General features: G+C 41.8%; 1 protein-coding gene across 3 annotated transcripts in view; it reads left to right on the top strand.

Annotated features, from left to right (window-relative positions):
- The first annotated feature begins 8,218 nt into the window (after positions 1 to 8,218).
- CDK6 (cyclin dependent kinase 6) overlaps positions 8,219 to 25,127 on the top strand; it is a 127,630-nt gene continuing 110,721 nt past the window's right edge. For all 3 annotated transcript variants that reach the window (XM_063323884.1, XM_063323886.1, XM_063323885.1), the window contains exons 1-2: positions 8,219 to 8,658; positions 10,729 to 11,219. In XM_063323884.1, coding sequence (XP_063179954.1) covers positions 10,987 to 11,219 — 233 coding nt within the window. In that variant the 5' untranslated portion in view covers positions 8,219 to 8,658; positions 10,729 to 10,986. The remainder of the gene's footprint in view (positions 8,659 to 10,728; positions 11,220 to 25,127) is intronic.

Below are 25,127 nucleotides of genomic sequence, written 5' to 3'. Positions count from 1 at the left end.
TGAGGTCTACACAAATGTGCAGTATAATAAAATCAATAGCAGTGACAATTTGGATTCAATAGCACTGCATTTCTGAGCCTATGTCATGGGCAACATTAAAGAATTGTTTACCAGAAGCCATCAATCCCTACCCTGCGGCACTAGGATGAGATGAAGAATCCACAACAGCCTCCATACCACTTACAAAGGCAAATATTCCTTCAACATTATGCAGGTAGAACTTCATAGAGATAAGAATAACATAGTCAATTTTGTAGACAGTGTAATATATATATATGTATAAAATGTATAAATATATGTCTTTATCTAATAAAGTTTCTAATTTAAAGTGCATGAATATTTTACATGATGTGATAGGTAAGTATATTGACATCGCTTACCAACGTTATGCTTGTCATTTATGACAAGTTTACACATAAATGGCATCACTGGATGCCAAATACTGGTAATCTATACTGGCTGGTATAATTTGTTGTCATTCCTAACCAGTTTTGGTTGCTCTAAAGTTTTGCCTTCCTTCTTATCCCAACTTTCTAACCCATGGAATTGTGTAAGGCACATCAAGTTTTCCCTTTTCCAAATTGTTGCTATGTATTTACCAGCTGACTGGGAAGAAACAGAGGTGGGTGCACTGATGTGACACTGTAGGCGGAGTGATCACTATTAAACACTTGCCACTAGATGTTAGAGAGCAGTTAGCTACAGGGTTTCCGTGTTCCCAGTGCTTTTCCAGAATATATAAAATGACTTTGTTATCCCAAATGTTATGCATTCTGTGACAGCTGTTGTTGATGCTTATATACTATTACTGTCTTTGTGCTGGGGAATGGTACGTAATCAGAAATGCATACAGCTAGATGGAGATGGGAGATGATCTCAGAATGACCTAGTCCATCCCAGTTCTCTGGAGCAGGATTAGATCATTCCCAAAAGATGTTTGCCTCTTGTGGTTGCCTGACCCTGTGCTAGAATGCTGGCGCTTAACTATATGCTTGTCTTTAGAAAGTGTTTTTTAGTGCCTGACATAAATCTGTGCTGTAAATTAAGCCAATTGTTTCTTGATATAGATCAATAAACAGCACAGATCTGATAGAACCGTACAAATCAATTGATGATACAATGTAACCCTCAGTTATTGCTAAACAATAGAACACAACTTCCTATTGCAGCTGCTGAATGGCAGCCACTCCTTATCCCCTCCATCACTTGACTGATATGACACGATGCTGCTTTGGTGCTTTACGGCAGCAGTTTCTTACCAGCTCCCAGCAGTTTTACACTATCCATCTTTTCTGCAGTCAAATGCTACATAACTTCAACTTAATTTTCATTACATTTATTTTTACTGATTGACACCAGAAATTATATGTGGTCCAATTTCTATTTGATTTATTAGCTAAATGTTCATTAACTTACAGTGATACATTACTTTGGGTACGTTCCTATCTCATACACCAGTTTTTCTAGCACGTATGACAAATATTACTGCATTTTTCATTAAGCAGGAACAAACATATAATTCCTCTCCAAAATGTGAGTATACAGGTGGCGTGCTGGGGTTCTGGGTGAACTGCCAATTTCCAGATCAAATTTACTTAATTCCCAAGTGCAGCAGAAAAAAAGGCTTACTGGCCACCCACTGGATAAATGTCGTGTGGGCTCTGGGATAAGGTAGGTTCTTTCTGCAAGGAAACCCACAACTGGAACATGTTTGAGAACTTGGTCCATGCATTATCTACATTCAAAGTCTGCTCCCTTTCTGTGAAACACTAACAGAAGAAAAATTTATAAAATCTTGTATTAGTCACTGTTACCAACAGATAAGACTATGTTTACTCAGGGCCAGATCAACTGAGTAAAGTCCTATTTTCTGTGGCCAACTTTCCTGATCACAGCTACACTGTAAAATAAGTCATATTGTGAGTCATTTTTTAAGACCTGAATCACACAAAAAGTTGGGGATTATGGTGTACAAATCAAACAGGATTTTCTTTGAAAGCTTCCACAGACGACATCAGTTTTCACAGCTAAGGATTTGTCTCTGCTTCTCTCCTACACTGAATGGAAAACAGAGATTAAGAATAAGCGTTCTACGAGGTATGAAGAGAAAGATACGGCCATGCACTGAACGTGCATGCACAGATGTAAATACACTTACCTGAAGCAGATGTAAAAGGCACTGAAACAAATAAAGAGAGCAGAAAGGAAGAGGGAAGAATCTTACCCATGCAAAATACTGCTATAAAGAGGTGTAAAATATAATGCCAATGAGCAATGACAGCAAATCAGGGAAAACACTTGGAAAAAAAATAGAACACAGGTCCCTTCTCTCCTGTATCCCTCAATCATTGGCTATTGCCAACTTCAGGGTGGCCGATATTTCTGCCCTTACGATCCCCATTCCAAAAAAAAATCTTAATCTTGAGGCCAAAACAGATATCCCTTGGCTCAGCACTCTGAGCTGAAAGGAATGGTGTCAGCAAGAGACCACAGATGGGAGATGGCACCAGCTCCTCGGGAGTCCCACCTCATGCCGCATGCCACGGGGTCCCGGGATGAGCTGGCAGTGCCCGTCTCAGCAGACCCCGCTGGCTTGCTTCCCCACTGTCACTCCTGTTAGAGATTTGGATTACCTAGCAGCTTCCACAGCGGCACAGCCTGGCTGCCAGTCCTGTGGCATAAAACATGCCACCAGGACCCCACCACCTTAGACACCATCTGCAGCATGCATGCCACCATTTATCTACCCCTGTGCTAGACCATAGGATCAGGGCTCCATAAATCTCCATCTTCTTGCTCTATTTTTTCTCTACTGATCTGCAGGGCAATTTTTTGCAAATCTTTCCCCTTCTCTATCCTTCCATTTCCCTGGCTCTGACTGCAAGCAATTAGGTGCAAAGACTACTTTTCTGTATGATGCTGTGTAGCGTGGAGTGCGAGAGGGGACCAAGTTCCTCCCAAAGCTTTGAGGGAACTATGCAAATACAGACAGCGAGCTTTTTTCTTGACAGGTATACATTTTGCCCTTGATCTTCCATCGTGTAATAACCCCCAAAGTCAGCTTTTTGAGGAAAGCCAATGAAGTTTGCTGGCTCTTGCCTTATGAGCTGGATGAGAAAATATGGCTGGTGGATTCACTCAGGTGCATTCCTTGGAGTATTCAGAGACTGCTGGAGCAAACAGGCGTGCGTTAGTTGTAGGCAAGCTCTTCACATGGCACGTTTCTTGGCCACTCCTGCGACTGGTAATTACTAAAGCATACACAAACAAATATAGGGAAATATGTGTGTGCTTAAATGCCTAACATTATGTTATGGTTCTTTGTACTAAGAAACAATAGCCCCACAGTATAGTTCATTACTGTAAAAATGGAAAGATACAATTTGTAAAACATAAAATTATCTGCTATAAACAAAGGCTCCGATTGAAAGAAAAATAAACTAAACAATCATACTGTAATTGGCTTAGATACCTTAATCACTGCCAATTATGCAGTGGCTGCATACATTTTACATGGATTAGACAGTATTTTCTCTCACGTGAATTAGTTAAAATGTTATGTCGAAGTTAATGAATTATTTTTTTGTAAATATGATTTAATTTTTTTTGTGTTCTTGTCCAACTATCTAAGAAGGTACATATGGAAAATATTTTTTCATATTGGAATTAATTCTTAGTGTTCAGTTATATCACATTTCTCATTATGTCTATGTTTCATTAAAAGGAGCTTTAAAATATTTAGTATGTATTTACAGTCCACTTTCACACACATATAACACAGCTAATGATAGGTGAAAATAATTATTTCCCAAGTTTGGTATGAGATGTGATATCTGAAATATGTTTTCAGGAATAATTTTCTAGGCAGTATAAATACTGATTGCTTTGTTTATAAAACCTCTTCTGGCTTGCTAAAGGTAACTTCTAAAAAACAGTAATTTATGCTACCATTTTAAAACAAATTCTGCCTACTGCAGTTCTAAATACTCATAAGCACAATAGTTGACTGATGTCTCTCTGCTTCAACAATAGTTGGTCTCTCATCAGCTCAGGTTTTTTCTTGAGGATAAAAGCCCAGGAAAATTGGTTAAAAATCATATTAACTGAGACTGAAGATGCAGGTTAACAAACAAACATAATACCATAACACCATAATCAAAGCAAACTGTTTTTTAGAAGCTTTATGAAAACCTGTACTTCGAAAAGGCAGTTTTGTGCTGTTTTGGAGAACACTTCTTGCGAGATCAAACTGTGAATCCCCAGCAGAACCTCAGCTGTTCCTGAAACACAGATATACTACACAAAGCAAAACAATACGCTCTGTCTCATCCTTTCTGAAATTCTTAGTCTATTCATCACACTTCTTGGTATTGCCCACCACTACCAGTTTATTTTAATCAACCGCTTTATACTCATTCTGGTAATTGCTTGTTATCCATTTCCACACCACTGGCTTATTCATTATTTCCAGCAAAACATTACAGACCTCATTTTATGAAAATGATTTCTATACAGCATGTAACATAATTTCTTTTTGGTTTTAATGGAGTTTGATTGCAATTTAATTCCAATTCAAGTAGTACAATAGAATTTTCCTTATTAAATGTGTTTCAATAAAAGTTGTTTCTCTTTTTCGCTGTGATTTTAAAAAATACTAGAATTAAAAATACTGGAATTGAAAAATATTGAAAAGCAAATTTTCACAAAGAAAAAGCTGATGGAAAATCAGAAAACAGTGATGTAGAAAGAAATTTCTTTTCTTCCTCTTTCAATACACATTCCCAAATGTGTGTTTTTCCAGAACAAAAAATACTTTAGAATTCCGTAAGTTTAGAATTAACAACAAATGGTATTCAAATTCCTTTCGTAACAATATTTAATAAGCTTCTCAAAACATTAATTTCTCAAAATAGCTGTAAATTTCTAAAAATTAAGATTATTTCAATTATAAAAGAAATAAAGGATTTATTAATTTCTCTATGGGGAAACCTCTGCTGTTGATAGAAAATAATGTATACTTACCTATTCTAAATCAGAAACATTAAAAGTAAAGTGTTGCTTTTGTGAAAACAAAAGATCAAATATTTTTAAAGGTTGTTACAAAAAGAGAGAAAACCTTTATTTAAAGTGTATTTTTGATGATTTATAACTATTCTAAAATGGATATTATTTGAAACATCTTTTTGACTTTGAACTTCAAGACAACTGTAGTAGATTTTATATTTTCAAGTGATTCCAACAATTCAGGTAAGTAATTTTAGCCTCTACAACCAATTATTTGTAATATCATCCATTTTAGCTGATGTTTGTATTTAATCATGTTTGGAAAATTCTTCCTGAAAACACTTAACTTTTATATAAAAGAAAATTGAGAAAATTTGTTTAGGTCATTTTAGAGGTTTGTATAGCTTCTTTGAACTCTGTACTTTGGGAGACAAAGTAGTTTGATTACCTGATCTTCAGGTGGAGAGAAAGAAAAAAAATAGTCACATCATTTTTTTAAAAAAGTCCCTGAAAAAAAATCTGAGGATCATATAAAGCCACACTAATTATGTGTCACTTTTAAATTCAGTCAGTTTGGTAGCATGAGCATTGTAATCTCCCATGGCAATGCCTACTGACATCACCACAGAAAGACAGAGAAGAACAGAACCATTACTTATCTTCCCCTCAAAATACTGGGAGAATATGGGATGAAGGGATGACTTTGCGTTGAACTGTGTTTATTAAGAGAGTGATAAATCAGAACATTTGAGCACAGGGGTAAGTATCAGGGGACTGCAGAAATCTCCCTTCCATGTTCATCCTGAACATGAAGCTGCACGTTTACCTGGCCAAAGGACCCGCTGCCCCTCAGTCCCTTCTGGGGAACAGAGCCTGACTGGAGTTTAAAGGTCTTCAGGGGGAGACAGCAACCAAGGCGTCACTTCACCTTCCCCGAAAGTGAAGCTGTTTTGCACGCAAAGTGAGACAGCTAATGCCCTGGAACCTGAGGAGGGTTTTGTGTACCAAGCTTGTTAAAGCTGCCTAAATATTAGGTTAAAAAAGAAAGGCAGGAAAGGCAGGAAGACAGGAAGACAGAAAGATGGAAAGAGAAACAGAAAGACAGAACAGAACGACTGCCAGACATACAGAAAAAAAGAAAAACAGAAAGACAGACAGAAGAACAAAAGATAGAAAGAAAGAGAGAAAGAGAGAAAGAGAGAAAGAGAGAAAGAGAGAAAGAGAGAAAGAGAGAAAGAAAGAAAGAAAGAAAGAAAGAAAGAAAGAAAGAAAGAAAGAAAGAAAGAAAGAAAGAAAGAAAGAAAGAAAGAAAGAAAGAAAGAAAGAAAGAAAGAAAGAAAGGAAAGAAAGGAAGAAAGGAAGAAAGGAAGAAAGAAAGAAAGAAAGAAAGAAAGAAAGAAAGAAAGAAAGAAAGAAAGAAAGAAAGAAAGAAAGAAAGAAAGAAAGAAAGAAAAAGAAAGAAAAGATTTAAGAAAACCATAAATGTTACAAAACAGAAAAATGGAGGGAGGTAGTGTAGGTATATATGAACCTTCTAATGTGATGTGTTTTTTCACATCTTTAAAAAAAAAAAGATTTGATCAGTGTTTTTGAATCTTTGACAGGTTCACATTTAAAGGTTATGGGGTTTGCCATTAAATTCAGCATCTTTTTCTGGTATCTGATAAATCATGGACTTCAGAAGCTCTTGAGGAATTTCTATGATTTAAACAAAAATATATTATGAGCATAAATTAAGTTCTTGCAAAGTATGCATGGTCTTCTGCAAACACATGCCGCTGGCCTTTTCCTTGAAGGCATGAGTGGTACCAGCTCCCTCATTTCTCCAGGGGAAATCAGAGGTCTCCCTTCTGCTCTCAGCCAGTTTCCCCTCACCAGCCCCCCAGGTGCTGCTTTGAAACCTCTCAGAAATAGGAAGGGCACGTGGAATTGCTGGGGTCAGTTTTGAAGTCAGGAAAACAAATTTTATTCAAGCTATAGGATTTCGTATATGCTTGGTAGCACTGTGGGTCCAGATAGAGTAATTATATTACATTTTGCTTTCTGATATGAATTATTTTCATTTGTACAGTATTGTATCTTTTTTTTTTTTACTTATTCTAAATTGGTGTATGATGCCAAGTCCTGGACATACACTTTTTGAGTTATAAACCCACTTAGTTAAATTATGCTTCCCACTCTAAGAGGGGATCTGGGTCCGCTCTCTCCCAGTTAAACCACCAAAAGAGTTGGTTCTGGAGCTGGACCGTAATCATCCCTGGGGTCCTGAAAAGCATGTGCCAGAGGGTACCAGCTGGGAGAACTGGGAATTAGGCACTCCAGATACGTGTTTTCCCCCATGGAGACGGAGTAGATTGGCATCTGTTTTGTGATGTTTATTTTTTTCTTTCTGCGGTGAATTTCAATATTTGTAGGAATTAGCTCTGTACAAAATGTTCTCTGCATCAGAGAGCTGGCTGACTATGTGCCCAGCTGCCCCGAGCACCCTGCCCTCCTCGCCCCCCTGCCCGTGCAAGCCTGTCGGGGCAAAGACTTTGCAGGGGGGGTGGGGGGGGGTTCCTTCAGCAACGAAGTTTCTTGATGCTTCCCGAAAGCATTCATGGGCGCTTACTTCCTGCCGGAGCTCTGCGCTCTCTGTGAATGGAAAGTAGCAAAAAAGCACAGAAGAATCCGCGTTTTTTTCAGGAGAAAAAAAAAAAAAAAAAAAAGGTTATTTCCCAGGAAGGGGGTAAAAAAAAAAAAAAACACCCCAAAGGGTTATTTCCCAGCGCCTCGCACACCGAGCCCTAGGAATGAGTCAGGCTTCTCAGTGCTGCCGCAGCCGGCTGAGCCCGCGGCCGTGCAGCGCCGAGCACGGCGGGGCCGGGGCCGGGGCCGGGGCCGGGCCCTGCCGGGACCCCCCGGGGCGACTCGCCCCGGGGCCATGCCTGGCCGCGGCGCTCGCGGCGACCCTTGCGGTATGCGGCTGCCTTTGGCAGAGGCACATGAAGGATTTCATTGAGTGTGAAGACAGAGAGCAGAGACAGAAAGCAGAAGGAGGCGGCTGCAGCCTTTGTAGTCGGGGAGGAATGCGGAAATGTTGAAGCACTATGTCAAACTTTTTTGAAACGGGGTCAAGTCACATTCAGCCAGCGTGGGAAAGCAAGGGAAAAAAAAAAAAAAAAAAAAAGGTTGAGGAGAGGGGGAGAAAAAAAAAAAAAAGGCAGCAAGCTGCTGCTGCTCCCAGGCTGAACAGAGGCCGAGGGAGCGAGCGAGGGGAGGCAGCGCCGGGCGCCGCGGCGGAGCAGCGGCAGCGCCGAGGGCCGGTGCCCGAGCCCCGCACCGGCGGGCTGCGGCCGGCCCGGGCTGCGGTCGCGGCGCTGCAGCTCCCCGGGGGCCGTCGGCCGCGATTTTTATTTCGCGTTTTCATTTTCCCCGGGCAGGGTGGGGGCGGGAGGAGCGGGCTGGGGGGGACGAGTGCGAGCTGCCTTCTGCGCCAAGGTGCAGCCCGGCGGCGGCGGCGGCGGCAGGAGGATGCGAGCCGAGGGCGGCCGAGCCGCGGAGCAGCAGCTACCTGTGTGGCCCGGGCGGCCGCTGCCGGGACCTGCCGGAGACATCGCCATGTGAAGGGGCAGACCCCGGGCCGGCTCTCCACCCCGCCTCGCTCAATGGGAGGTTTGTTTTAGGGGAGGACTCACCCCCTCCCTCCCCGACACCCCCTCACCACCACCACTACCCCCCCTTCCCCCCCCACCCCCCCCGGGGCTGAGGATTATTTGGGGATCTGGTGGCGTTGGAGGCGGCCGTGGCGCGCACCAGGTAACGCGGGGCGCCCATGTGCTCCGCGCACCCGGCCCAGCGGCGTGGCCCACACGCCGCCGCCGGGGAGCCCACGCCGCGCACCCCCACCCCCGCGGACGGCACGGCGGACACGTCCCTTCGGCGGCCGGGGCCGGGGGCAGCTCGCACCACCACCCTCCCCCTCCCGGCGTCGGCGTGGGGGCGCCCCCCGTGTCGGTGGCAGGGGAGGGGGCCGCGGGGGAGGGGGCTGCCCTCCCGGGGAGTCGCCGGGGGGGGTCTCCTCAGCGTCCTGCCGAGCAGCCGAGCCGGGCCCCCCCCCCCCATCCGTCCCCTGAGAGGAAGCGGGGGGACGCCGTTCCTCGCGTGTCCCCCGCCGCCACCCTCCGCCCGCGGAGGGGAGCTGGGTGCCGAGGCGGGGGATTGGCGGTCGGGGGGGCGCCCCCGGTATCCCGCCGTGCCCGGGGAGGGCGAGCGGTAACTTTCCACAGGGCGCAGCGGCCGCACCGAGGCAGGCCCGCCGCCCCCGCGGCCACGCACACGCGCGGCGCCGCTGCCCGCCGCCGGGGGGCGCCCTCCGCGGCGCCGCGGTGCCGTGCGGGGCGCGGGGAGCGGTGCGGAGCGCGGGCGGCCCGGCCGTGGGGCTCCGGGGCAGGTGTCCTCCCGCGGCGGCGGGGACGAGGCGCGGGCGGGGCGCGCTCGGTGCGGGCGCGGAGGTGCGGGGGGCGCGGGGTTGCCTGGTGCAGGGGGCGGCGCGGTGGCAGCTCTGGCGGTGGCAGCTGAAGTCAGTGGGGCAGGGTGGTGCGTCTGGCTGCAGGCGGGGAAGAGCGATGAGCAGAGGGCACAGGTTTCCTTCAGATTGCTCCTCTTTTCAGCTGCAGCTGAGGTGTCAGATCAGCATAAATGTGCAAAATACCTCTGGCTTTATGCGGGGATTCAAGTTAGGGGATCCCCGACTGAGCTATCTGGGGCTCTTTAATCCTAGCACGGTAAAAATGCAGCGTAGGAGAAGGTTACAGCCCCGGAGGTCCCCGTATCGTTTATATTTGAAGGGGGCAGGGGGAAATGAGAGGATTGATGTGGAGCTTTGTGAGGGGAGAGGATTTGCCCACAGTCCTGCAGAAAGTGTGGATGAAACTGGATGCAGAAGGAAGCACTTCTGCCTTCCAGCCTCACGCACTACGCAGCCGAGCGTGCTGTTCCTGAAGACCGTCTTTCATCACACCGTTCTGCAAGGAACTGCCCATCACACATCCAGTGGTAGCAGTATCCGCAGCCAAAACCCTTGCATGTTCATAAGTTTGCTGCAGTGTACATTTCCGAATCTACCTCTAGCACACAATGCTCAGTAACATAGTATTATCGTCATTTAAGTATGTACATATTTCTCCTCCCCACAGGCGCTTTGAGGCAGGAACTTGTCTCTTGCGATGTGTTCGTGCAGGGCTTAGCACAGGGGAGAGCAGACCGAGGCTGAAACCTCCAAGTGCTATCATTTACAAATAAGTAACAGTAATGTAGCGTGGGATATATTTCCAAGACTCCACCACCGTGCATTGAAGAAACGTTTGAGTCCTGCAATCCTGCCACAAGCTCCTGGACATAAGTTCCTCTCACACATGCGTAGTTAGCTCTGCTATCCCCATCATCCATGTCTCACAAGGTTGTCGTATTCAGCCCGTTGCTCAGTAGAATCCCACAGCACGTGGTTGCTCTGTAGCTGTGTGTTGTAGCCTTCTGTGCAGACCATGATAACTACGTAGTGTTGTGTCAGGCATGCTGGGACATTGATACATGTGTCACCCTGGTGGTTCACGTCTTCCTTTGCACCACGTTTTTGCTTTGCATTTAGCTATCTACCATATTAGCTTAATTTTCTCTGTTTTTAAACAATGCAAAGTAACAAAATAAACTAAACTCACTTCTCTTGCTTGGTTTGTCCTCCAGATCTAATTGACTTTACACAGACAATGCTCCCAAAGACTGTATGATAATTCCCGGTGGCCAAAAGAGGAGGCACATTGGGGCCTGTACAGAAGAGGAACGGGAACAGGAGGGCAAGAGCTTCCTACTGCCCCTCTGGCAGAGGTACCAAGTGCGTGGCGTGTCTGCAACGCGAGCAAAGTACTAGTTTTCAGAAAGCAAGCGAGACGAAGAGGTGTCCAGAGGCACTTGGAGCACGGGAGGGAGAGGAGCAGCGCCAGCATGGATAAGGACAGCACAAACCTGGCTGACCAGCAGTATGAATGTGTGGCTGAGATCGGGGAAGGAGCCTACGGGAAGGTGTTCAAAGCCCGAGACTTGAAGAACGGAGGTCGCTTTGTCGCACTGAAGCGGGTACGGGTGCAGACCAGCGAGGAGGGGATGCCACTCTCCACCATCCGAGAGGTGGCGGTTTTGAGGCACCTGGAGACGTTCGAGCACCCCAACGTGGTCAGGTGAGGAAGCGGGGCAGGCGTCCCGATCGGGGGCGGGGGGGAGTGTCCTGGTTTTAGTACATGAATTGGGTGAGCAAGAATTTGGGTACATAAATGGACTGGACACCAGTTTGGGTTTGTGGGTGAAGTGAGCACTAAACCGTGTACATGAAGTGTGGTTTGAGGTTTCAGCAGGCCATGGTGCTGCCTGCCAGACCTCACCTCATCCCTGTGCATTGCCTCCCACACACACAAACACCCATCTCCAGAGGCATAGGTGTGTGACTTAAGTGTTTGTGTGCATGGGCAAGGAGCCATATATACACTATTTCCTCAGGCATAAGGGAGAACAAAAAAAACCAACGTCTCCCTGGTTTTGTCTCAGGTATTAGTCCTACCAGCTGCAGCTGATTTTTAGCAGCTTTATTCGTTATCGAAATGGCAAAGATTATGAGAGCAGTAGTGGAACGTGCGTTCCACCTTTTTAGATGCTTTTATAGAGAGTTGCAGATTATCGTGTTAAAGAGAAGTAACACCTTAAGACTTTAAGTTTTGCAGGCAGCCTTACGGTCAAATACGGTTTGACTGACACTAATTTCGCTGCGTGCTGATGATCGTACTACCGGGAGTGCAACAGTACAGATGTCAGGCCTTGCTTGCAAAATGGTGGCAATGGCCCCAGGATGTCCTTTCTGTCATGTCGGTAGCATAAACCCCAGATAAATGACCTGAGTTCTTGAAGAGATTCTCTCAGTGGTAAGGCTGGCCCTATCGTAGCCTCTTACGTTTTTTGATAGCTGGAAACCTCCAGCAGCCTGTGGGCGTCTTTTATTAATATTGTGAACTGGAGCGTCTTTTATTGCTTGTATTGTGAACTTTAAGAAGTAAGCTTCACTTTGCAGATACCCAGGTAGGCAATGATTTGAAACTGGTCAGCAACTGGCTGATGGTGCTGTATTAACAAGAATATTTCCTGTTATTTGCGTTACTGTACGCACGTATTGCATAGCAAAAGGGAAATATTTTATACTTCACTAACACCAAGCCTGTTTTACTTCTAGAGGAATAGATACTCTGAAGCCAGAGGTGACCTTCAAAATGGCTTGTAGCTGTGATCCTCCTGGTTTAGGGCCCAAGATGAGGGGGTTTATATTAGGTGCAAGAGGAAAGGTGAGACCGAGAATAATATTAAAAATACAAAAGTGAATAGCTAGAGATAAATTCTTTTTTTTTTTCGTCTCAAGGCAGCATAATACAACAGTCTGATTTCTGTCTAAACTGAATAGGCAAAGCATGTCTGTTCTGAAATACTGATAATGGCGTGTGTGTCACCGGTCTCACCGCAGCGAGCAATGGGATGCAGGCTGCAGCTCACACTTTTCCATTGCTAATCAAGCAAATCCACAATTTGGTTAATAACCATTATTTTGACTGGCACCTAGTAATGCCAGAGGCTTAGTTAGTAAATTTCAAAAGTGAAGTCATCTTTGTGAGGACAAGGTGTTGTATTTGACACCAAATCTAGTGGCTTGGTTTGCAGAGGAACACACACAGAGTTCTTCCTTGACAGTAGAGATAACGGAGAGTTCTTAAAATCTCTGAAATCCAGCCCAGTAATTTATGACAGTAAATGAGAATTTAGTTGCCCAGGTTTAGACGTTTACGTATTTGAAAATCGTAAACCTTGTTTGGGAATAATTCAACATAACAATACTTATGAATTTTTCTGCCATTGAGATCTTTCGATATGAAGTAAAAGATTTTTTTTAAGAGCTTTCTAATCCTGAATTCAGAAAAATCAGGGAAATATAAATTCTTGTTTTCCAAAGAGCTATTTGATGAAGTGACTATGCAGCTGCAAGCTTGTGTTGCTTGGGTTTAAGTGCAGTGCAATCTCGACTTAGTATTGCATAAATACATTGAAGCTTAAAATATTTTTATGAGTTTGAATGAAATTTCATTCTCTGCAAGCAGTAACTGTTTCAACCAGCAACATGAGAATATAGTTTCAATATAAAAATCTCTGGAAGGGTGTTCCAAGTCCTCATAGCGGTGGTGTGAAGCCTGTACCTTTTGCTGTAAGCGGCATTTCGGACGCAAGGCGTTGGTCTGTGATGTGTCAGGATGCTTGTGGCCTCGGCTGCACACCTTTTTCTACAAACAGGAAGGGGAATATAAGAAGTAGTTTCAAACATTATCTCTTCTAAAACGTGAGGAATGCTATTTAAAAACTCACCTCTGTTATGCATGTTTTTAATCTGTAGAGCAGATGAAGCTAAAAGTAGCACTCTGAAGTGGCAGAAATCATCTCCTTGTAATGAAAGACTATTTGAAAATATTTAAATGCCCCAGTTCCGTTATAAAATACGGTAGAAGAGTTTGTAATTTATCGAAATTAAAGGTCTATTTTTATATTATGTAAATATACTCAGAAAAGGAAATACTGTAAAAGACGATCTGCAATTTTAAGCAGCTGACCTAGCTGTACTTAATTATTGAACATATTATGCTTACAAAAATGTTCATTGTTTGGGCATGCATTCTGGAAAGTGGTATCATGGCCAGGCTACTAAATAAAAAGTAATGTCAAATGCATTGTCTACACACTGGATTGAAATGTACATCATTTTCGAAGCACTGGGATAACAACACAAATATTTGAAATCAGATTTTTTTGATCTTGAGGGAACATCTAGCTTTTTTCTGAATGTTGCAGGCAACTAGCCTGAGAGAAATAAGTGAGAACTGCAAGTATAATGTTGAATCTGTTACCTCTGAGTAACGGCATGTGTGATCCATGAGTTGCTCAATGCAAACCGACAGTCATTCTGTGAGTCAAAATTTAGACAGACTTGAAACAGAGGAGCTGTGTACGCCCGGTGCTCGGCTGTGGTACTCTGGCATCAGCTGACAGCAATGGCAGAAATCACAGGTCACATGAAACCATGATGAACCTCAAGCTGAACTCAAATGGTAGGTCTGGGCATCTCCAGACAGCTGGAGCTCAGCAGTCCAGGGCTTCTCTCTCTCCGTGAAGTGGTGCAGAAAGTGAAGAACAGTTTGGTAAGGAAAAGACCCAATACTTGCTAGGCAGAGGTAGAGCTCCATGGCTTTGTTGGTCATGGAACCGTGATGTGGGACCAGCGTTACTACTGCAGGCCAGGATTGTCATAGCGGTCGTAGATTCCCTTCCTCTAAAATCCTGAGAAATGCTTGGAGCCAAAGACTGATTTCCAGTGCTTGGCATTGGGGATGGAAAAGAATTTTCTCCATAAAGCAGAAATGTCTAAATAGCATAGAATAATTTTAAACAAAATATTTATCATATTTTTCCATGCTACTGCTTGCTCATTATGAGAGCTTTGTTCTGCGTTTCTTCTCTCCAAGTCTACCATTTCCATATCCGTACAATGAAGGGATGCATTTGTCACAGAACAGTTGCTTTTACAATGATAGATAATGAAGTTAGATAAGGCCACTGCAGAATAAAGCAAGAAGAACTGCAAGATCAGAAGTGAAAGGAAGTCTAATCTTCATCAGAAAAGTGACGGTAGTGGAAGTCTCTGGACTATTGGCTATAATGGGAAGAAAGCCGGGTGGACTGATCTAAAATTTTGTAAAACTGTCAAAAATAGTATTGAGAAAGGCATGGGGAAGATAGAGTTAAAAGGATGACTGCTGTGTGATCAAAATCCTCTCCTGTTCACGTTTCCCTTGTATAGAGTTCCCCTTCGTCAGGACACCCAACTCTACTCTATTTATCTTCACAAAACAGAGTAGAAAATAGAATCTTCAAGAGTAAATCTTCCTGTGAATTGCTCTAACGTGAGGTATGTTGTAGGCTTTGAAATGTCCTGTGTAACTGGTAGGATGATTAAGGTGCTCCTCTAGCTCACCTTTCAGATAATAAGATGTAATGCTTTATTAAAGCTTTACTGTATACAGTAGTTAAATCTGGCAAAAATCAGTCCAGCGCTTATGTAGCTTAGTGCTGTTCTGTTTGGGAAAAATGAAATATATGTAGACAAAGGACAGACTTTGCCAGGAATAAATGACATATTAGATTCAGGAAATTCCTGTGTGTAAAACTGGGAGTATTCCCTGCTGTAATATATCTGTAAAAATTCTTCTTGTGATTATAAGGCTAAATTCAGCAATATATTGAGTTCATTTTATCTCTCTCCTGCTGGTAATCAGATGAATAATTTCCCCCTAATGTTAATCATCCATCAAACTGCGAATTTGCACTCTGGGAAGGTGATATACAAGACAGAATACTGTAATTCTTGCAGTGCTTGTTTTGTAACGTATATATCTATTTAATAGTTTTAATAGTGTTAAATCTTAAGCAAATAGAGTATGCAAAGCTGTATGGTTTTGCTTCGTGGGTCATATTTTTGTTTAACTTTTTTAGTATTTTCATGGGTTAGTGAGTCTTAAGTTTTAAAATGGCCAAAATTATATTGAATGTATTAGAATATAGCCTAATCTGGGTTATTATTTCAAAGATAAATGTCAGAAATCTTGCCATTCAGGGTCATCATTACCATATAGTAAGGAATTAAAAATCTTAGTTCTCTCCTTCCTGTTAGTCTGCAGAATAGGTGCCCCAGCTAATCGACTTGGATTCAGCAGCGTGATCCACCTAGCTGGAAGTGTAACTCTGTTCCTCTGTCTTTTTGGTATACCGATAAGTGGGGGGGAAACACAGTAACTGAGTATTTGCACGATTATGCCATGTTCGAGGTTTTATGTTATTTTATATGCACTGAGATATGAACGACGCCGTAAAACGCCCTCTGTGGCACAGCAATACCGTCAAGTTGCTTTTTCCCTGCTTTTGCAGTCTGGTGGTCCATGCTCTTATCTCTTGCTTTGCACTTGAGTACTTTTGGAGCCCATCAGCGGATTCCCTTGGCAAGGAAACCCGAGTGGGCGAGCGGCTGGGGCGCACCGGACTCCCCCGTTGCCATGTGCCCAGACATAAAGACCAGCACTTGAGTCTTTTCAAAGGTCCCAGAAGTGTATAATGGCTCGGTGCTTAAAATTGCGTTATAGTAAGATACAAGTTGTCGTTTTATAAGTGTCTGAAATTCCCTGTCTAACCCGATAGAGCATTTGGAACATATCTGTAACAGCTCATCAATACCTAGCTAACCTTTTGCGAGGCAATATGAACTTGTAGTTGTTTTGCTTTGTTCTGTTTGTCAAACTGGAATGTTATGGGAACATACAGAAGGAAAAGCATTTCAAAACGCAGCAGCTAATTTTGTTTCTCGTTCCAGTTTGTGGTGACGCTGATATTGGCTGCTGGCTTTATTACTGTACTGTTAATAAGTTTAAAGGATGATCTTCTCAAAATCATTGAGATGTTCCATCCCGTCAAGTGAAACATTTCTATTTTAGGGGGTGTTTGTCTCCAGTGAATTCTGCTTCCTTCCTTACTTCCTTTTTCTGCCAAGCTAATGTTAAACTTTTAGTGTGTGACCTCATTCTTACAGATCAGCAGCATGCTGTATTGTGCGATACAATTTATTTTTGTGGAGCACCACTTGTAGCATCTGGTAGGCCCCTGGGGAGAAAGAAATGGTTACCTCTACATTGCTAGGTACAGGGATCGTCTTGCACCCAGAAAGAGTAAAATAAAATGCAGGGATGGACTGGAGCAGAAGAAACTGACCTTGAAACTTGCCAAGGCTAAAGGGATTAATCTGGCAGATGAGTCTCAGCTGAGGTAGAAGAGGTGGATGAGTAATGGGAAGGAAAAACTGAACTAGCTTCAGAGTCAGCTTTAGTCTAACACAAACAGGATGGTCTTCAAGGCAGATGTGAAGACAGGAAGCACCTTGGCAAGAGAGAGGCATTTCCAGACTGGAGAGGGGTGGTGGTCAGAAGGGGAGATGGTCCCACATTGACTGCAAGGAGGAACGCCGCAAAAGTCTTGGGGAGGGAGGGAGGGAGGGACTGCCTACCTGGAAATACAGCTTCTCTGATGGCAAGAGGGCAACGGGGAATGATGTGGACAACACTGAACAGGGTTTGGCAGCAGGTGGGATTTGGAGAAGTATGTTAAGTTGGCAGAGGACATTGTGGAGTGACTGCACACGAATGCTGGCCTGTCATCATCTGCTTGCAACCCTACACTACGCAGAATAGGCACGTACAGGGAAAATAAGTGATATTCTTCCTGTCCATATGAATTGTTTATTAGTAATGGATGTGATGATTTAGTTTGAGTACATGGTCTGCCAGAAACAGGACAAGATAAGAGCACGTCAGGAAGGAAGGGTTGAATATGGAATAGCCTTCTGAGCCTTTGGAAATTCAGTTTCTGGAGTGAGTACAAGCTTTCTTCAAAAAGTATTTTATCTTATTCTGAATCTAAGCTTTTTACAAAAAACATGTTTCCAGTCTTTGTGTGAGTAAATGTTAGTCATTTTAGATTATGTCCAGTGCTGCCTTCCTTCTTTAAATCTGCGAATGGTTGTGTCTATGCTCTTCTTGGAGAGATCTAGTCTTGCTGGGTCCTGCCCAGAATGGAAAACCAACTCATTTTGCCACAACCATTGCTGGTGACAGCCTGTGACTGCTGGACAAAGCATCAGCATCCCCTGGGTTAATGGAGTGGGATCCAGGATTCAAAACCGAGCTTTGTAAAGGACAGGAGAGCGGATGGTCCACCCCAGCAAACAGGGGCCAGGGTAGGTTAACTGGGACCAGTTTGCTTCACGGTACCTACAGCTGGCTGAAGCGCGGAACAGGGCAGGGAGAAGGAAAGTGCTTTCCGGGTGTTTGAAAGAGAGCAGGCTGGTGGCTGTGACTTAGCAAAGCACTAAGCGAGCCACTCAGGTACAGCCGGTGGGATTTAAGTCATTTTTTGAAGTTTAGCAGGATTGTAAGTGCGTTATCAAACAGAAATAGCTATGATGATGAGTATGCACTGAATTTTAAAATGCTTTTTTGCATAGAGTTCAGGGACAATATATATAAGAATATGAGTCACAGATATTGATTCTTATTTATGTGTTACATTAATGGAAGCCTTATTTCTAGAGAATTTTTCTATTAAAAGTTAAAATAAAACATGCAGAATAAATAACTATCCTGATACAGCAGTAATGTGAATTTGGCATCAAGAGTGGTTGTCTCTGTAGTAACTCTTAGTTGACTAAATTTAATTTTGCAGCTTTAAAATTATTTTATGAGGTTTCATAACCCTAAATAAAATAGAAGTTGCTATTCATTCCAAAACTTTGCAGCTGCGTATAGAGCATTTGTTTTTTCCTCTTTGTATGAAATCTAGCTGTTTTCCAGTTTTGCTGAATAAGTTGATTCTTAATGATCTAATAAATTCTCAAAAGATAACTGTGCCCCTATACATATATAACTTAGCTGCATTTTTGCATTCAAAAGAGAGGAAAGTTGTCCTCCTATATCAGTTCTTCGTATATTTTTCTTATATTCTGAAAAATATTTTAAATTACGCGTGGATGATTATTTAACAGCTATTACTTTAAACCATAAAGCGTTTCTATTTAATAAACAAACCACTTTAGAATTTTCCAATGAGTGTTTTCTTCCATCGGGTACTTTGACATTTTCCATTTGGGAAACCCCATTTGGGAAGCTTTTAATGAGATGATCATCAAAGAGTGGAAGTGTGACTGTTGATTTCCAAACTGTTTCAAAATACCTCATTGCATCCAAATTGTTGTATTGATTTTCCTATTTATTTATTTACCCTTAGCCTTTGAAAATTTGTCCCATCCTCAGAAAATGTTCACAAGGAAACAGTCTGCTAATTAATCCTTTTAAAATCAGGCCTTAAAATTCTAACACAGTTGTGATTTCTTTAGGTGGAAAAAAAGAATGTTTTATATGAGTAATAAGAAACTCTTCCTTATGCTCCTTTAGATGTCTTTGTAGGGTTTTAGAAGAAGACGGGTCTCGAGCCTAAGAAGCATCCCACATAACTTTAGGACCAGGTGGTGATTTTCAATACCTAAATAGAGGGTGTACTGGAATGTGCCAATTTGCTGATATTGGTAGAGTTGCCCCGGGGTGGATTTCCTATGACATACCCAGCAAACAATTTACAAACTTAGCCAAAAGTTCCATACTGTTTTAAAAGTGTTCATACAAACACTTACTGCTTATCAACCTGGATTATCATTAACAGGTGACTGATCTTTTCTTAGTAAAAGAAAATAAAAAAATAACTCGTATGTGAATTCATCTTTGCAGGAATTTCCCATATTTAATGGCTGAAAACTCAGTTCTAGTGCAGATGAATCATACCGAGTTTAAATGAAACCTCTTGAGTTTGGACTTTTGCAACATTAGTCAGTGCAGAGTGTTACATGTTCTCGATGGAAACAGAGAAAGGAAGTGAGAAATAGAATGGAAAAGCGTATGTGATTTTTTTTCTCTCTTTTATGTCAAGCTTTGGCTAATCTTTTAATATCTATTTGAAGTGTGATCACTATGATAAATAACTGAAGCTGTCTGTTGCTGTTTAACAATGCCAGATAATTCCCTTCTGCCTGAAATCAATTAATTATAAACTGGAAATTTCAGTACTTTGTTCACTGTTTCTTAAGTTAGCATATTTCTAGGAGCTTTCTGTGAATGCAGTTCCTAGCTGCACTGGTGCTTTTGTTTCTCTTCATCTGTGGAGCCAGGGCTCTACTGTAAGGACAGAATTCTATCACTATTTTTTTTTTTTTTTTCACATTTGATGTGGTATTTTGCATACAGCTGCAGAGTAGACAGTTACCTTTGAAAAGAACATTTGCCTGGTTTAATTTGATTAGAGCAAACCACCTCAATCATTTCTGAACTAAGACCGTTTTCATTTTAACTTGGCAGTAGGAGCTGGGAATGTACTGACTGTGCTTAGATGTTTGGGGGAGTTCTGGTTTGGATACAGAGCTACCGCCGAAGTGCAACGGCCTTAGAGGACTTTGCCCACTCTGCTCCTTCCCCACAAAAAGAGAGGGCTGCGAAGCCGTTGAGTGTCACATTTAACTTTCACTCATTGTGACAAGCAATTGGACTCCTCCTGAGTGTTTCTTCAAAAAATTGGAAACCTTTAATACATAGAAATACATAATCATACATTTTAAAAAACCCCGCAATATTAAAAACAGATATAGGATATGAAAGTCTTTTATTTACAACAAACTTGAGCATCCCTAGCAACAGCATTTTGAATAAAGTTATAATAAAATCCAACATATAAATAGAAATATGGTAGGTTTCCCATAGATATATTGTATCAATGTTAAAATTGTATCCATTTTAGTAAGTCTTAGTAAGATTCCCACATTCTGTGATTCTCCTAGCTTTGACTTTCTACCCCTTTCCTCATCATATAAATATATTGTGACGGGTTTTTATGTTGCATATTAAAGATGAAATTAGATTCTTCAGATTTACAGTATTATGTATTATATATGATTTTTACTTTTCAGTTGCCCTCACTGGTGATCAAAGCATTTTCCTAGAAAAACTCTCGTGGCTGTCTAGAATATCAGTGTGTCTCATAATAAATGACAGCCCTTCAATAAATTATAGTCAGATGGTATTCTCCAGAAAAGACGGGTCTGATCGTTAAATGCTCTGACTTTGGAGTAGTGGATCATCATCTATACAATATTTTAACCAGAAGATTACAGTTGAAGGAAGATCTTCTGGTTGTTCTTGCATTATGTTCTGAAAACTAATATGCACAGTTAACTGTTCGTCTGTGTGAACACTCACTACTAACGGGGGAACTGCATCCACGTCATCCAGCTAATCCAAGAATTCAGTTGCAAATTTAAGGGTTGAGTTTCCACTGGTAAAGTCGATAGAGCTACTTTGATTCAAACAGCTCTCGTCGTTCAAATCATAAATTCCTAAAGTTAAGATGAACAAAAATGCATTAGGACAGTCAGACTGTGCAGAGATGTCCCACCAAGCATGCACGTTTGAGACTTTACCATTCCAATTTTAGATGCTGCAACTATTGAGTTCGCCAAACTGGGTATAAATATAGTTCTTCCATTAGGAGGTTTTTCACTGATATGGACTCAGAGTTTCTGTTGACCTGTTTCACTCCTCCAAATTACATTCCCTTTTAGGACCACAAAGAATTCCTCTCTACCTTATGAAATATTTGATATCTATCTCTATGTTGTCACCTGAGCAATTTGTACAGTGCCGTACACCCCAACACCAGGCTGCATCACAGACATGGTCATTTCAGTGCTATGTACATCTCCCTCCATCAAGAAAAAACGCTTCTATAGCTACAATTAGTTTATGTCTAACTTGTTATTCACTAGCACAGCACTAGAACCTTTATTATTGATTTCCTGGTTTCTTCAGGACCGTGAAAGTTAGTGACCTGTATTATTTTTCTCTACTAGGAAGTAGGTTACAAGGTGAATCTCATTTTGCTAATTTTATCTAACAACATACTTTGTTTGTATTTGTGATATTTACGACATAGAGATTGAGCAGCATCTGCACTTTTAATTAGCATGTTGTTTATCCTTAGATAACCCTCTAGATTGTTAATGGAGATAGGCCTACCCGCTGAACTTTGTGGTTTCCTTGCAGACATCTCTAATCAATTTGTTGCCTTAATGTTCATCTCTGCTTTTTATGAAACGCTGAGCAACAAGTTTTGATCGAAGCAGTAATACCCATATCCAGACAGGTTTGAATCAATGATTATAGTCTGAAAATCAGAATTAAATGTCTCATTAAACTTAAAAGACTTGGCATTCTTGGAAGGGCCCAGACAGGTTAGTACTTCTGCAGAACTGAGCACCTGTATCTCTTCATTGCATGGAATCCTGTTCATCACATCGTCTTTACGTTTGTAATATCATTAAAAAAAAAGAAAAAAAAATAATTACCTGGCATTATTTAACTCTATGCCACTTATTATTCACCTCGTCTCTCTTCTTAAGAAATCAAGAAGGTTTTATTACTTTCTAATTTTATTGTGTCAGATTAAAACATCTTTTAGAGATGTCAGTTATTTCAAAAGGAAATCTTTATGCAGTAATGAAAAAATACAAACAGAAATGAGACTGGAATTGAAGACTATGGCAGCACAACAGCAAGAACAGTTAGGAGTTGCACAGAAGAGTCAGGTAACCCATTTGACTAAAAATGAAAGGTATTTGTGGCTACAGATGAACCCCAGATAGGTGAACAACACTGATGAGGGGTCCTTGTTAGAAGACATTTTAAACATATTGGAATGTCCCAAATCAATAGGATATTGTGAAGTCTCTAAGAAAATACATTTCAAAGACTGCTTGGTTTCCGGTAACCCAACGCTGAGAGTGGACAAGACCATTCTGCAGAAACAAAGCTTAAGTCATAAAAAACAAATTTAAATCTTCTGCCATCTTCTAGATCAGTGAAAGGATATTGAGACTATAATTCTGGAAGAAGCTGGAAAGTCATCTAAGTTTACTAAAACAGTAATAAAGGACAATTTCAACCACCGTTCATAGTAACGTGGACAAATCAGGCAAAGTTTAAAGACAAAACTTACAGACACTGTCAATGAAACAGCCATTCCTGGGGTATAAGGAAGAGAGACCAGTCTCTTCATAGCCTGAAGTAGCTTGCAATAGCTGGTTTAAGAAATTCTTATAGTGAAGACACACAATCATACCGGCCGCAATAATTAAATCTGGTATCTTTGGTAAAGGGATGGTTCCCAAACTTGATGTACTAACAATAGGCTTTAGAAAAAAGAGATTGAGAAACAGGAGGTAATCAAAAATTCAACAGTCAAGAGGAAGGATATGAAAATGCTTCGATTTAACTTGGTAGGTACTTAAATAGAGATTTTTAGCAGCGTACTTTGTCACTTGGGTCCTACATCTTTCCCTGGTTTGATGCTCCGTCCGGTCACTGGAAATCCTGGCTGCTGCTTTGGATCTATACCCTCTTCTTGGGTGCTGGATATAGCAGGACATTTTAAACGTATACACATAGCCATGTATACACGTAAACACATAGCCATGCATTAAAAAAAAAATAAACCAGGAATGTAAGATAGTTGTGAGCAGACATCTAACTTTAACTGTCTGAATATAAAAGGTATACTCCATCCTAGTCATTAGCATCTCCCCGTAGCGAGTGCAGAGAGAGGATGCACTTTCTGAGAATAATTCATCCCGCTCACCCTCCGTACCCACCCTGGAGCAGAGTGAATTTCCCTCTGGAAATGCCTCCCTGTGATTGACTGCAGAGAGAGCCCAGGTGGCTAACGCGGAGCGGACACCCAACTGTAGCCTCCTACAGCCAGGTGAGATTAATGCCAGTCAGTACGGTTCAAGTTCGAAGGTGGAAAGTGGAAACGCTAGTAGGGTGTTTGTACAGCAAATAAGAGAAGTTACAAAAGCAAATAGGGAATTATTTTGGGGGTGGGGGAAGAAAAAGCTAGTGTTGAAATCAGAGGGCACTTGAACTATGAGAAATTAGAGGAGGTAATCAAATAAGAAATTAGTTATTATAGGGGAACTTACATTTTTTTATCAAAGTATATGGATTGTTGGTAAGGGTTTGTGCAAGATGCTTTTTTTTATCAGTTGGCAAAAATGATGTACTTTTCCTAATAGCAGAGTGTGGGTTTCTGTGATATGTACTGACTTCAGACCATCTGCTTCTAGTTTGCACTTGGAGTTAAAGTACGAAGGGGAACAGGAGGTAGCTGGAATGGGTGGGCATTGCCTGGTTACCCTGTGCCCAATTTTAAGCTCCAGCAGAAGCCATTTTGGTCAAAACTTGTTAATCTTTTACAAGAGGAAGAGTAGCTGAAGCCGTGTGTTGGAGATGGCCAGTCATGCAGCCTACAAGTGGCTTAAGGCACCTTTCAAAGCTTTCTCAGCTGCAGTTTCTCTTACGTATTTTTCTCATTTCCCTTCACTCTGCCATACTGGTGTCATATAGGATTTGCCATTAAGTGGGCTAATTATCTCATTATTGATAAAATTCTGATGCTGCACATAGTTTCAATGCCTCAAATTTCTTTCAAGCAAATTATGTGATTGTACAATCTCAAGTAGTTGAAAAATTCTGGTGCTTAACTTATATTCTGCTCTGAATTATCCAAGACCCGAGTGCTTGGAAATCAGTGGTACTATACCTTTATCTCTTGGAATAATTTTGGTTTTTTAATTTAATGTTTCATTTTTCCATAGTCTCAAAATGTGTCAACCCACATTGTTCGGTAATAGCCTGAAAAATTAAAATCAATCAATAAGGCTAACAGATGCTGCTGCATCGTTTTTTATGTTGAGTGTGGAGCTAGTTCTTTTATGCGGCTTGATTTACAAAGCTTGAAAACAGCGGTTTTTTTATTATGGAACTGCTAAGACAATACAGTTGTAGTAAAGCAAATAAGAGGCTCTATTAACTTGTTTGGATATGCATATTACATGTGTGTGTGTGCATACGTGGAAAAGAAAAACCATGAAAATTTCCAGATTTGACTGCATTTACACTGGGAATTTCTGAATTATTATTTTGTAACATGAATGAGGTTTGTTAGACATGTAGGACTGCAATTAGTTTAAAGTATGTGCCTTAAAAATGCCTGCACAGTTTTCTTTTTTAAAGTTAAAAGAAAAAATTGAAAGGGAATGAGGGCAAGCCAGGAAAAAAAACCCCATCCCAAAAGCTAATTGTTTTTAAAAAGTTACATGACATTGAAAATTGGAACTTGGAACTGAAATGCCATCTCACTCCTAAGTATAATAAAAGAGTAAATTTTATTAAATGTGTTCTGGAAAGAGCAAATGAAAATTATAAAGCCTGATGTGAGTGGCAAAGAGCCCAGGCAATATCCAAAAGAGTAAACATCTAATGGCTTAACCTAACTGGGGCACAGCCCTCTGCAGCAGGCAATTGGACAGG

Source organism: Chroicocephalus ridibundus, chromosome 2 (genome assembly GCF_963924245.1).
Source record: "Chroicocephalus ridibundus chromosome 2, bChrRid1.1, whole genome shotgun sequence".
NCBI classification, from domain to species: domain Eukaryota; kingdom Metazoa; phylum Chordata; class Aves; order Charadriiformes; family Laridae; genus Chroicocephalus; species Chroicocephalus ridibundus.
Note: the sequence above shows the minus strand (reverse complement) of the source record. Positions and strands in the feature narration are given on the sequence as shown.